Below are 14,650 nucleotides of genomic sequence, written 5' to 3' on the forward strand. Positions count from 1 at the left end.
GGAGCGCGTCCGAATTGTGATTCGGAGCTCTGTAGTTGAATTTGGCTTGAAATGGTAAAAAGTTAGATTTTTGAAAAGTTTGATTGGGAGTGGACTTTTTTATATCGGATTCGGATTTTGGTTCTGGGAATTGGAATAGCTCTGTTATGTCATTTGGGACTTGTGTGCAAAATTTGAGATTAATCAAACGTGATTTGATAGGTTTCAGCATCGGTTGTTAAGTTTAAAGTTTCAAAGTTCATTGATTTTGAATTGAGGTGTGATTCGCCGTTCCGACATTGCTATGTTTGTTGTGAAGCCTCGACTAGGTCCGTGTTATTTTATGGGACTTGTCGGAATATCTAGACGAGGTCCCGAATGGCTCGGGTGAGTATCGGACGAGGTTAGTATCATTTTTATTTCATGTTGCATTGCTGAAGATTTCTAGTTCTGGTGTGACCGCACATGCGGAATATTGGGGCAGGTGCGGATCCGCAAAAGTGGCAGTGTCATTGCAGAAGCATAAAGAGGAATTGGGCGTGAGGATCGTATGTGCGTGTGCTTAGACGCACCTGCGCAACCGCATGTGTGGTTCAACTATGCAGAAGCGCGATTGCGGAAGCGGCTTAAAGACCGCAGGTGCGAGGGATTGCTGGTTCAGGCTGTTTTCACATAAGCAAAGTTTAACCATAAAAGTGGTGGTCGTAGATACAATGAATTGTCCGCAAATGCGAAATCGCTGGGCAGGATGTTATAAGTTCGAGGATTGGTCATTTTTATCACATTTTGAGCTATGGACCTCGGAATGGAGCGATTTTTTGAGCAATTTTTATAACAAGGATTGGGGTAACTATTCTACACTCAGTTTTGATTACATTGCATGAATCCACCTTCATTTTTAGCAATTGGTTGATGAATTTAAAGAGAAATTGGGGATTTTAGCCTAAAGTTTCAAAAAGTGAATTTTTAAGTTTTGTACATCGATTCGGAGTCGGATTTGAGTGAAACTAGTATGGTTGGACTCGTAATTGACTGCGTTGTCAAATTTTGTGAGTTTTGTCGAGTTACGAGGTGCAGGCCCAGGTGTGACTTTTGGCTGGTTTTGGGCTTTGATTAAAGATTAGATCTTTATCTTTTGGAATTGTTTCCTTGGGCTTTATTTGATGTATTTGAGTTGCTTTTGGCTAGTTTCGAGTCGTTCGAAGGTCGGTATGCGCGAGATGGCATTTTGGAGCATCGCTTGGCTTGCTTTGTATTAGAATTAACTTGTTCGAGGTAAGTAACACTTTTAAACTTAGTGTTGAGGGTGTGAAACCCCGAATTTCGTTATATGTGATTGGTATTGAGCTGATGCACATGCTAGATGGCAGGCGTGTGGGCGTGCACCGTGTGAATTGTGACTCTGTTGTTTCTATGGTACTGTGTAGTTACCTGATCTTTCCTGCAACCATGAAATTTCTAAGTACTTCAGCTATGGAACTGTGATCCATGCTAGAATACATATCTAGGCTACATGCTTATCCTGTTGGGAACCATTGAGGTCATTTCTGTTGTTGAGCTATCTACTTTCATTGCATTATATACTCAGTCATACACATTCATATGCATATCATATCTCAGTCTCTGTTACTATTTATTGATACAGTACATCATTATTTTTGGGTTGATATTTCATGTTAAGAGCCTGAGAGACTAGAGAGATTGATGACTGAGTGAGGTCGAGGGCCTGATGGTAAGGATATATATGGGATCGGGCTACACACCGCAACATGTTTTATTGATTTATTCTATGATTGGCTAGTTATAGAGCTTGGGCTGAAGGAGCCCCTCCAGAGTTTGTACACACCCCTAGTGAGCGCATGTACCTTCTGAGTATGAGTGTCGATTGATTGGGAGGACTAAGTGATTGTGAGGACTAAGTGGATGTGAGGACTGAGTGGCTGTGAGGGCTAAGTGACTGAGTCGCATCGCATTTGATATGCACATGACTTACATGCAAAGAGATACATTTTTCTCATGTTGTATGGTATCACATCATTCATGACTTCTTATATATATTGACATATGGCATCGAGAGGTATCTTACACTTACTATCTGGAGAAAAAAAAAAGAAATATCATATTTAATTTTTGAAAGGATTTATGGGAAAACTCATAGTTTTCAAACTTATTTGTATTTTCGACGATTTCGGTAAAAGAATTGGGTTTTCACTGATATACTTGAAAAGCGGAGCTATTTTTGAAAAACTATGAAAAAACTAAGCATTTTATCTCTGGGTTACTTCTTTATTTATTTGCTTTACGTTGTTATGAACTGTTGTTGGCTATTGGTGTTGGCCCCCACCTTTGTTTAAGCTCATCATAACTTTCAACCTATGGCTATGTTTGTTATTTATTGAGTACATGGGGTCGGTTGTACTCATACTACAATTCTGCACCTTGTGTACAAATGTTGGCTGCTAATGTTGTTGTGTTCGATGGGAGTTGGATTTAAAGATGTACTTACGTTCCTGCTGTAGTTGCCTCTTGTTCATGGTAACCTTAGATTCACAAAAATCTGTTATGTGCCTTTCAAACAGATGATGTATTTATTTCATATCAGCTTTGTAAACTCTATTCTTAGAAGCTCGTGATTTGTACTACTAGTCCTTAGGAAATTTATAAGATTCAGATAATTTCTTTTGCTCAATTGTCTTATTAAATATTGTTGGAATTGGATAGTTATTAGTTGGCTTACCTAGAGGTTTGGGTTATGTGCCATCATGACTAGTGGATGTTGGGTCGTGACATATTAGTATCAAAGCTCTAGGTTCATAGGTTCTACAAGTCATGAGCAAGTGTCTAGTAGAGTCTTGCGGATCAGTATGATGATGTCTATACCTATCTTTGAGAGGCTACAAGACATTTAGGATATACTTCCCCTCTTTCTTTCTTTATCGTGCGACATTGATTCAGCTTGAAGCATAACTCTTTGAATTCCTTCCACACATTCGTATGCACACATGAACACTCGGTATCAGTTGCGCATCGACGACTTGTGATTCCATGGATGAGGTGCGAGATGTGATTTCAATGTGCTATTGATGGGCCAGTCTGGAGGACTTGAGGCCGAGTTTTGACTATAGATTGAGCATAGAGATTTTGATTGTATGAGCACGTGCTTTTGGACTTATAAGTCCGATAGCGTCCCTATTAGTGGAATTTGTGGCTCGATGAGTGGTTGGATGGCTATGTAACGAGTATGATGTGACTGCGGGAAGTGTTTAGGTTGTTTGAATGTGACGATAAGAGTTTGGTTGAGATGTAATTGGTGCTTGATTTCTGTCTTGATTTGACGTACAGTCTCGGGTTATCAGTGTGTTGAAAGATCTTTCATGTTTGTTAATTACGTAACGAATTAGATTCTCATGTCTTGTTGATAAGTTCAAAATTAGGAAGATTAAGTGATTGCGTAGTAATTATGACCGTGGAAGGGTATATAAAGATGTCAGTTTGAGGCAAGGCAGGTGGGTTATCTCCTGCGGGGTGTCATGAGGTTATGTGATCCCTATGTTGTTTTGTAGAGAGTTCTCTTTTACCAGTAAATTATATGTGTTGCAATTTGAGTTTGGATTGCTTGTAGAAGTTGGCTTGACTGTTACAAGGGTGAATGCGTGATTTGTAGATAATTTGAGGTATTTGATTGTTGGTGTTACATGAGCATATGAAGGATTTAGTTAAATCTCACTACGATATTATGGCAGTAATGGGGTATGGTTATTCCAGGTTATAAGATGTTTTATTCCATGGCTTTTAGCCAAGTGGGGGAGTCCACTATCAATGAGTTGATTGCACGGTTATGTGTTGTAATGGTTTCAGTTTGAGGTATACTTGTGAATCAGTTATGACTTACAAAGGTTGAGTTCGAGGATGACTCGAGTAAGGGAATTTCCGGATACGGGTTGTATTACACTCTATGGGTATATGGGAATTATGAAATGATTGAGTGGTTATTCGTGAAGGATGTAGTGTGCATGGAGTAGGAATTTGCTTGGTTGCGTTAAGGTGGGGTTATATTTTTGGGTATTGTCATGCTAATGGGGCACAAGTCGTTCGGCCCATTTGGGCAGTGCAATTGAGATTTGAATAGAGTAGGAGACTCTCGAGAAGGTTCTAATGGGTTCAAGATTGATATGTAGCAATTGAGAGTTTTCGGATTTGCATATGGCTAGAACTTGAGATTTACATTTGGGTGTATCGAAACTCGTGATAATTCCATGTCATTATGGATTTTACACTTCGGTATTAGGAAGGTGAAGGAAATGAATTTAAACTCGCAGGGGTTTCTTCAGAGTGGGGTATCTCGGTTGTGGTACTTTTGGGGTTCTTAAGAGAGAATACAACGGCTTATGGACTTTAGGGTGTGTGGTTTTATGTTATGACCTCTTATGGTAAGTTTTGGGTAAGGATCGTGGTGTTTTGGCAAGGAGAAGTGTCAGCTTGAGGGTAATTCGTAAGGAACTCAGAGAAATAGGATAACTTGGTAGCAGGTTGGATCAACACAGTAACGGATATGATCGATTCTTTAGGTATTTATGATGTGGTGAGTCTTTACAGGTGTTTTGTGGTAATAATCTTGGGTTTGGTGACCTGCGTGGCTTGGTTGAGTTAGAGAGATTCAGTCTTGATGGCTAGACTATGTGCTAGTGGAATCCTAAGAGTTCTCAATGGTTTCTACCACGACTCGAGGTGTATATTTCCTACTGTTGTGTGGAGCATGTTTATGATGCGTATTGTGATTTTCTCTTAGATGAGATCAAATCGAAGGTTCCTGGCTAATTGAATATGTATTCTACTTGTGACTTAGAGTTGATTTTGAGATTTATGTACTTTTCATATGATGGCATAATAGGTATGGTGTGTTGTGTAGGATTGAGATTTGAATGTGCAAGGTCACGATTCGGTTTTGAAAGGAAGGTCTTGAATTCTTAGGCAGCATAGGCAGTTTCAAATGACTAGATAAATGATATTTCTATTTGGTATTTCTTGATAAGAGTGTACATTTCAGAAGGGGCACTGTGTTTTGATTTATGGATACTTCATTGGTATTGCGGCACCCTCTTGGTTGATCGACTGCTAATATTAAAATTTTACTGTGTGGCACGGAAGAATTATAGAAGCATTCCTCGTGGGATGATCGTGTATGAGAGATATGAAGACATTCAAGTAGTGGAGGTTGAACAAATATGGTAATTTGTGTGTTCTATGGATTTGGAGGACGAGAGTTCTCTGAAGCAGGTTGTTTCATGGTTGTGGACTATGAAGATGTGGCTAAAGCTAGCCAAATGATGGTATGTGTTATGATTCAATCATTGTGGACTATGTGTTACCATTCAGTCATTATGGACTATCATTGGGTTATTTATCTATTTGTGGATGACCAGAGTTGATTTGGGGCCATTTGTAGGCCCAATGAGGATGTGTAGTCCAAACCGGGTCAGATTGGTTGACTCTGTACTGCTATGGTTGAGGGATGTGTCATTCAGTTATATTGAGCTTATTTGTGTTCTAATATGTTCTATGAGTTACTCTTCTGTGCTATGAAGGGTTGTGATTCATTGGTTATATACACACATGGTGCAGTTCTATTTGGGCCTTATGGTGGAATTTGAGTGATATGGGTATTAGGGTGTTGAATGGTTGATTGCGCCTTACTTATGGTCTTTCCGGATTGTGGTATACTGTGTTATTTGCTTCTGTATGATTAATGCCATGCACATGAGGTTCTTGATATCGAATTGTGCGTGGTTATTAATTTTGAGCATGGTGGCTGGGGTATTTCATATGGACTAGTGATTGGATGGGGTCACACATTGCAGCGGAGTTATGTTGATAAATGATCCTTGTGTTAGATTCGTGTGTTATAGTTCTAAAGTGTGTGATGAGTTTTTAGCATTTCGTCGTGGCGGTACTTGTTGAGCTTGCGGGACGGTTCTTTCGTTTAAGTCATTTTCCATGTTTGAGTACACTTGAATTGTTGCATATTGGTGCACGGATTGCATGGTTTGTGGTTTAAGGTTGTATTGGTGTGGCCTATCAGTAGGGCGGTTGTATTTGTCAAGTTGATGTTTCTGGACCTAGAATAGGTGCTATCGGATTTGTTTGCAGTATATTTAGAAGGATAATGTCATTAATCGGCTTAGAAATTTGCTATAGGTCTTGTCGAAGAAGAGGGAGCTTCACGGCTTGTTGATCTGATGAATGGTTATGAGTTCTGCATGTTTCTTTCATCATTGACAGAGTACGAAGGTTTTAGAACGAGGTTTTGTTTGACATGAGGTTTATTACTCGAATTGGGTTATTTTGGGCATCTAGTGTGATTGGAGATTTTGCTATGAGTATTTTGAGTTATGCGGTATATCATGTGATTACATCTTGGGTTATGGATATTGCTTGATACAGCTTGTTCAGACTTATACAGTGTGTAGATGCGAGATTCTGATCTTATAGGAAATTTTGGATGTTGGAAATTGGATTCTAAGGTTTATGGGCTAGGTTGAACTATGAAATTTCAGTTATGTTGTGTTATCAGACCTATATGGGATAGGGTGACGTAGGATCACCCCCGGGTGTGTACATGGTAAGGTTACACGGCGGTTTGATGGCTTTGAGAACAACTCTGGGCACGTTCGAGGACGAACGTATGTTTAAGTGGGGGAGAATGTAACGACCCGACCAGTCGTTTTGAGTATTTGCACTTTGCTCGGTAGTTACGGGCTTGAGTAGCTCCGTATGATGTATTATGACTTGCGTGAATCATCGGTTTTGGTTTTCAGGTTATTCGGATTTGATTTGGAAGAATGATTCTCAACTAGGAAGCTTTAAATCGGAAGAGTTGACCAAGTTTTGACTTTTCAATATTTGAACTCAGATTGGAGTTTTTATGGTTCTGTTAGCTCCATTGGGTAATTTTAGACCTAGAAGCGCATTCGGATTATGATTCGAAAGTCCATAGTTGAATTTGGACTTGCAATGGCGGAAGTTGGATTTTTGAAAAGTTTGACCGGGAGTGAACTTTTTGATATTAGATTCAGATTTTGGTTCCGGGACTTGGAATAGCTCTATTATATCATTTGGGACTTGTGTACAAAATTTGAGGTCAACCGGACGTGATTTGATAGGTTTCGACATCGGTTGGGAAGTTTGAAGTTTCAAATTTCAATGATTTTGAATTGAGGTGTGATTTGTCGTTTCAACGTTGTAATGTATGTTGTGAAGCCACGAGTAGGTTCATGTTATGTTATGGGACTTGTCGGAATATTTGGACGGGGTCCCGAATGGCTCGGGTGAGTATCAAATGAGGTTTAGATCATTTTCATTTCATGTTGCATTGCTGAAGATTTCTGGTTCTGGTGTGATCGCACCTTCGGAGTGTTGGGCGCAGGTGCAGAGCCACAAAAGTAGCAGTGTCATCGCAGAAGCGTGAAGGGGAGCTGGGTGTGAGGATCGCAGGTGCGGGTGCTTCAACGCACTTGCGCAACCGCAGATGCGGTTCAAGTGTGTAGAAGTGTGATCGCAGAAGCGGCTTAAAGACCGCAAATGTGAAGGATTATTGGGTCAGGTTGTTTTTGCAGAAGCAAAGTTTTACCACAAAAGCGGTGGTCGCAGATGCGATGAATTGTCCGCAAATGCAAAATCACTGGGCAGAATGTTATAAGTTCGAGGGTTGGTCATTTTATCATATTTTGAGCTATGGACCTCAGAATGGAGTGATTTTGGAGTAATTTTCATCACAAGGATTGGGGTAAGTATTCTACACTCAAATTACATTTCATGAATCCATCTTCATTTTTAGCAATTGTTGATGAATTTAAAGAGAAATTGGGGGTTTTAGCCTAAAGTTTTATAAAGAGATTTTTTGAGTTTTGAATATCGATTTGGAGTCGGATTTGAATGAAACTAGTACTATTGGACTCGTAATTGAATGAGTTGTTAGATGTTGTGAGTTTTGTCAGGTTCCGACGCGCGAGCTCGGGTGTGACTTTTGGCTGGTTTAGGCTTTGATTAAGGATTCGATCTTTATCATTTGGAATTGTTTTCTTGGGCTTTATTTGATGTATTTGAGTTGATTTTGGATAGTTTCAAGCCGTTCGGAGATCGGTACGCGCGGGTGGAATTTTGGAACATCGTTTGCTTGCTCGGTATTGGAATTGGCTTGTTCGAGGTAAGTAACACTTTTAAACTTAGTGTTGAGGGTATGAAACCCCGAATTTCATGATATGTGATTGGTATTGAGGTGACACACATGCTAGGTGACGGGCATGTGGGCGTGCACCGTGTGAATTGTGACTGCGTTGTTTCTGTGATACTGTGTAGTTACCTGATCTTACCTGTAATTATGAAATTTCTAAGTACTTGAGTTATGGAGCTGTGATCCATGCTATAATCCATGTCTAAGCTACATGCTTATCCTGTTGGGAACCACTGAGGTCATTTATATTGTTGAGCTATCTTTTCATTGCATTATATACTCAGTCACACACATTCATATGCATATCATATCTCAACCTTTGTTACTAGTTATTAATAAAGTACATCATTATTTTTGGGCTCATATTTCATGACATTGAGAGCCCGAGAAATTGGAGAGATTGATGACTGAGTAAGGCCGAGGTCCTGATGGTGAGGATATATATGGGATTGGGCTACACGCCGCAACATGTTTTACTGATTTATGCCATGATTGGCTTGTTATAGCGTTTGGGCTGAAGGAGCCCCTCTAAAGTCTATACACACCCCTAGTGAGCGCAAGTACCTACTGAGTGCGAGTGCCGAGTGATTGGGAGGATTGAGTGACTGTGAGGACTGAGTAGCTGTGAGGACTGAGTGACTGTGAGGACTGAGTGAATTAATACTCTGAGAGTATACATATGGTTTTATTACTGAGTCGCATCGTATTTACATGCACATGACTTAGAGGCATAGAGATGCATTTTTCTCATGTTGTACGGTATCACGTCATTCATGACTTCTCACATATATTGGCATATCAGCATCGAGAGGTATCTTACACTTGCTATCTGGAGAGAAATAATAAAACATCATATTTACTGTTGAAAGGATTTTTGGGAAAACTCACAGTTTTCAAACTTACTCGTATTTTCGACGATTTCGATAAAAGAGTTAGATTTTCACTGATATACTTGAAAAGCGGAGCTATTTTTAGAAAACTATGAAAAACTGAGCATTTTATCTCTGAGTTACTTTTTTATTTAATTGCTTTACGTTGTTATGAACTGTTGTTGGCTATTGGTGTTGGGCCTCACCTTTATTTAAGCTCGTCACTACTTTCAACATATGGTTAAGTTTGTTACTTATTGAGTACATGTGGTCGATTGTACTCATACTACACTTCTGCACCTTGTGTGCAAATGTTAGCTGTCGATGTTGTTGTGTTCGATGGGAACTAGATTTGAAGATGTACCTCTATTCCTGCTATACCTGCCTCTTTTTTATGGTAGCCTTAGGTTCACAAAAATCTATTATGTACCTTTCAAACAGATGATGTATTTACTCCATATCAACTTTGTAAACTATATTCTTAGAAGCTCATGATTTGTACTACCAGTCTTTGGGAAATGTATAAGATTCAGATAATTTCTTTTGCTCAATTGTCTTATTAAATATTGTTGGAATTGGATAATTATTAGTTGGCTTACCTAGCGGGTTGGGTTAGGTGTCATCACGACTAGTGGATTTTGGGTCGTGACACCTGCGGACACTGTTCTCAAGATCGGTAGGCAAATTCACATTGATGGCCACATGCAAGCTAGCGTCTATCGGTTCCGCGGCTAGAACTCCGTTGAGATCGACAGGGGGCACCTTGTTACCGGGTTCTATATTGTTGTTCTCACCATGGTGGCCGGATTCAGCATTCACGTTTAGAGGGGCAAATTGGGGGTTCGACATTTTAAACTTTGACCTGAAATTAAAAACATGTGTAAAGTAGGGTATGCTATGGAAATTTGTATCAAATTGCCACTATTATCCTTAGCCCCACGATGGGCGCCAAACTGTTTACCCTCAAAATCGGATAAGATGATAAATTGAGTTAGAATGAACAAATAAAGGTATAGTAAATTCAAACAACGCGAGGGGGATGATTCCAGCCTTAGTGTAACGTTCGCCCTCGGTCCGGGCTCACAGTGGCCAATATTGATGAACAAGAAAAAAAGCTTTTGATAACAATAAAAATAGTAGTATATTGCTTTTGAATACGTGTTAAGATGTGTATAATAAATTATCATGCCCCATTTTATATAGCAGAGGAGTCCTACTCTAGGTACAACTCCATAAAAGGTAAAAAATCTTTTGTTTAACCGGTTGTTGGTTCTTCATTGATACGTGTCGAGATTCACGTCGTGATATCCGACCGTTCGCGAATATTACGGCCTTCTATTGGTTGTGCTTGATTTCCCGATAATGTTCCCCGAAGCCTTTCAGGGTTAGGACCGATCCCGGATCATGACCCCGATACTCACAAGGATGGGTCTCATGCCCCCGGACTCTGACTCAATGAGACGCTAGGCTTGATTTTGATCCCTTGTCATCATGTCTCGAGCTTGGTTTATCTTATCGGAGACCGGGATACACCAGGAGCCCGATTTTTCCCGTATACAAAGATATTATCCTTATTGCTAAAAAAACAATTACACTTGGATTTTGCATAGCAAATTTAATCGTTATCCAATGATGATGCAAACTTTTATTAATTTAAGTTTAATTTAATCAACTTCTACGAGTAACACATCATCCTTTCTAAGTTACTAATTCACGTTTAAGTGCACGCTTAATAAATTTTACTGCTGTAATTATACAAATATATTTTTTAATGTTTAAAAAATACGTTACCATCGAAACATCATAAAATCATTGGAAATACTTTTTTTTATGGAAGAAAATACTTTAATATTAATATCGTGTGCATCTTCATTCAAAATTATGAAGAAAAAGAAAAAAAAAACTATGATTAGCTGCACAAAAGATATTTCCCGTTCTTCAGTCATCACCTCATTTGCCACTCTCCAGTGCCGTCGCCTTCCCCTTTCTGCTAACAACGCACATCAAACATGTTTTTCCACTTCTGAAGTTTCCTCTGTTCCACTCAATACAATACTCTCTCATTTCTTCCACACGAAAATGTTATCTCTGCAGCCACTCTCTAACCCTAAACCCTCCTCTCTCTACTCTTCCTCTTTTACCCCTCCCAATTCCCTATCCCCCAAAACCCTAAAACCCATTCCCCCTCCCAAACCTTCTAGAAACTTTTACCCTTCCATCCATTCTATCCTCCAGTACAACCGCAAGCCTCAGCTTGCCGGAGAAACTCCTAGAGTCGTCGTCATTACCTCCGGCAAAGGCGGCGTCGGTAAGACCACTACCACCGCCAATATCGGCCTCTCCTTAGCTCGTCTAGGCTTCTCCGTAGTCGCCATTGATTGCGATGTCGGCCTCCGCAACCTTGACCTCCTTTTAGGGCTCGAAAACCGGGTCAATTACACCGTCGTCGAGGTTCTCAACGGCGATTGCCGTCTCGATCAGGCCCTTGTACGTGACAAGCGTTGGTCCAATTTTGAATTGTTATGTATTTCCAAGCCCAGATCCAAATTGCCCATTGGATTTGGTGGGAAAGCCTTGGTTTGGCTTGTGGACGCCTTGAAAACCCGTGACGAAGGTGCACCCGATTTCATTATCATTGATTGTCCAGCTGGCATTGATGCTGGGTTTATAACAGCTATTACTCCGGCAAATGAAGCTGTTTTAGTGACGACGCCGGATATTACAAGCTTAAGGGATGCTGATAGAGTGACTGGATTGTTGGAATGTGATGGAATAAGGGATATTAAGATGATGGTGAATAGGGTTCGGACGGATATGATAAAAGGGGAAGATATGATGTCTGTATTGGATGTGCAGGAAATGTTGGGGCTTCCTTTATTGGGTGTGATTCCTGAGGATTCGGAGGTTATTAGAAGTACTAACAGAGGTTATCCTCTTGTGTTGAATAAGCCGCCAGCTTTGGCAGGTTTGGCATTTGAGCAAGCAGCTTGGAGGTTGGTTGAGCAGGATAGTATGGAGGCTGTAATGGTGGAGGAGGAGCCTAAGAAACGTGGGTTCTTCTCATTTTTTGGGCGGTAGTGGGATGTTTATACTCTTTTAAGTAGTGGCTTTGGTGAGGTTTCTGTATTTGTTTGGTTGTGTTTTTGGAAGGTTCTATGGAGCAAGAAAACTGTGTATAGTAGAGAGTTGAGGTTTGCATTCTTCCTTGTGACTATTTCAGGATTCTATGTTGGATAGTCAAAGATTAGTGCAGCTATTAGGAATTTGTACTTTTTGTTTTGGATTTGAGCTGAACACTGTATCATGCCTGTTTGCACGAAATATGATTTTTTTTTCTCCACCAATCTAGTTTGAGTTACTGTATTATGTATCCCTACCTAAGTTTGGCTGGTCTCTGTATGAGTCCAGCCTGTGATCTCCACTTCTGTTCCTATTGCTTGCTTTGCCCTAGGAAATGTTGCTTAAATCAGTGCTCACTGGTAGATTTCAATAAGTTTCCCCCAGAAGTCGGTGTAAATACAGGTGTTAGTGTTGAAGTATGCAGCCTCATTAGATATGCACAGTGCTTCAATCGAAACAGAAATTAGTTGAACTTCCATAAGTCATCAAATTCCTCCAAAGGAATTGATAAACAGTGTATAATAATATCACTAATTCTATATGCATATAATGGGAAAGCTCCTACTTTCTACAAAAAAAGAAGCTAAGGAGGTGTCATAAAGTTAGAAACCAAACTATTGCCGATATGCATACACAAGAACCATCATGTCAGGAGGTGCTCAAGAACTTCACTACTATGGTCAAGCTTTCTGCAATTGTTTGGTTGTGTCTCTGTAATTATGTAGCCCTACCTAAGTTTGGCTGCTCTTAGTTTAGGTCCTGCCTGTAACTCCACACTTCTGTTCCTACTGCTTGCTATGACATGCCCTAGGAAATTTTGCTTAGATCAGTGCTCACAATTAGATTTCTGTAAGATTCCCTCAGCAGTTTTCTCATTTAGATACCCATGGGTGTAAATACCTGTCTTAATGAGAGAAGAACGCAGCCTCTTTGCAGCAGCTCATTAGATATTGATATGCACGGCGCTTCAATCCAGACATGACCTGGTTGGTCTTCCATATGCATTGAATAGAATTAATTAGAGACTTAAGTGTATATAATATCACATATGCTGTATGTACATAATGGGAAAATCTCCTGCTTTCCTACAAAAAGAAACCAAGGAGGTGATCATTTTTTTTACAGGGTAAATAATTTTATTAATAATGAGAAATCTCCCATATACAAGCACCATATCAAAAAATAGATAAATCTACAACATAATGTGATTCTCTACGAACGACACACTATCTTCCTTTACAAACTGAAATTTCATGGATGCACCAAAAAGAAGCTAAGAATGAGAGGATAACTCTTCAAATGTAGTCGTCCTCCTAACCTTTTAAAAGATCCTCTCTCTTCTTAAGCAAAGAAGGTGGTCATTGTCACACCTCCCTTTTTACCTAAACCCCCCGTAAAGGGATGTATATATAGAGAGTTTTTTCAATTAAAGGACAATCGAAACGAGATTTATTTATTAAAAATTCAGAGTCGCCACTTGGGATAATTTATGGTGTCCCAAGTCACCGCTTTAGAATCCCGAATCGAGGAAAAGCTTGACTCTGTATTACAGTCCGCGAACACAGAAATCCGGGTAAGTAATTCTGTTAACCCGGGAGAAGGTGTTAGGCATTCTCGAGTTCCGTGGTTCTAACACTGTCGCTCAACTGTTATTTTTGGCTCAATTATTTGATTTTAAAAACACTTTTAGACCTATGTGCATTTTAGCTTTAAACCGCTTTTAATTGTTTTAAGGAAGATTTCAACGTCATCTAAAACACGTCCTTGGACCATGCCACATGAAATGCACCCGCAGTCCGAGACACATTTTATTTAACGCTGTTAAGAATAGAAATTGGATCACACGAAATGCACACCCGAATTTTGGAAATTAGGCATCGTAACTATGTTACGGGAATCGTACCCATAATTACGATGGTTCATTAATCCCGCCTAAAACAAAGCTACAAAAGTTCAACAATTATTTTTCCTAAGTTTAAGATTATTGTAAGGCCTTGAGCTATGAAAAGTATGGAAGAAATGTCACACCTCCTTTTTGCGCGCCCCGCCCCGAAGGGTAGAAATGCGCGGGTGGAGTTTTTCCAATTTAAGTGACAATATTCGAAATGAGATTATTTATTTAATTCAGAGTCGCCACTTGGGAAAGGTTTGGCTTTTGGTGTCCCAAGCCACCGGTTTATCTTAAATCCCGAATCGAGGAAATTTTCGACTTTTCCAAATGAAGTCTGCGAACCAGAAATTCTAAGTAAGGAATTCTGTTGACCCGAGGGAAGGTGTTAGGCACCCTCGGATCTCGTGGTTCTAGCACGGTCGCTTAAACTGTTATAATGGCTAAATATCTGATTTAAATACATGTTATGACTTACGTGCTTTTATTAAACTTAAAACCGCTTTTATCATTATCACTTATTTTTATAGAATTGCAACGTCGTGAAAATGCATCTCGAACCAC

At 39.8% G+C, this 14,650-nt stretch overlaps 1 protein-coding gene across 1 annotated transcript; it reads left to right on the plus strand.

The window, feature by feature from the left end:
* The first annotated feature begins 10,959 nt into the window (after positions 1-10,959).
* Positions 10,960-12,422, plus strand: LOC107759529 (septum site-determining protein minD homolog, chloroplastic-like). Its single transcript, XM_016577495.2, has one exon. The coding sequence runs from the start codon at positions 10,960-10,962 to the stop codon at positions 12,154-12,156; it is 1,197 nt and encodes a 398-aa protein (XP_016432981.2). The 3' UTR covers positions 12,157-12,422.
* Positions 12,423-14,650: the final 2,228 nt, after the last annotated feature.

The sequence above is a fragment of the Nicotiana tabacum genome, chromosome 6, assembly GCF_000715075.1.
Source record: "Nicotiana tabacum cultivar K326 chromosome 6, ASM71507v2, whole genome shotgun sequence".
NCBI classification, from domain to species: domain Eukaryota; kingdom Viridiplantae; phylum Streptophyta; class Magnoliopsida; order Solanales; family Solanaceae; genus Nicotiana; species Nicotiana tabacum.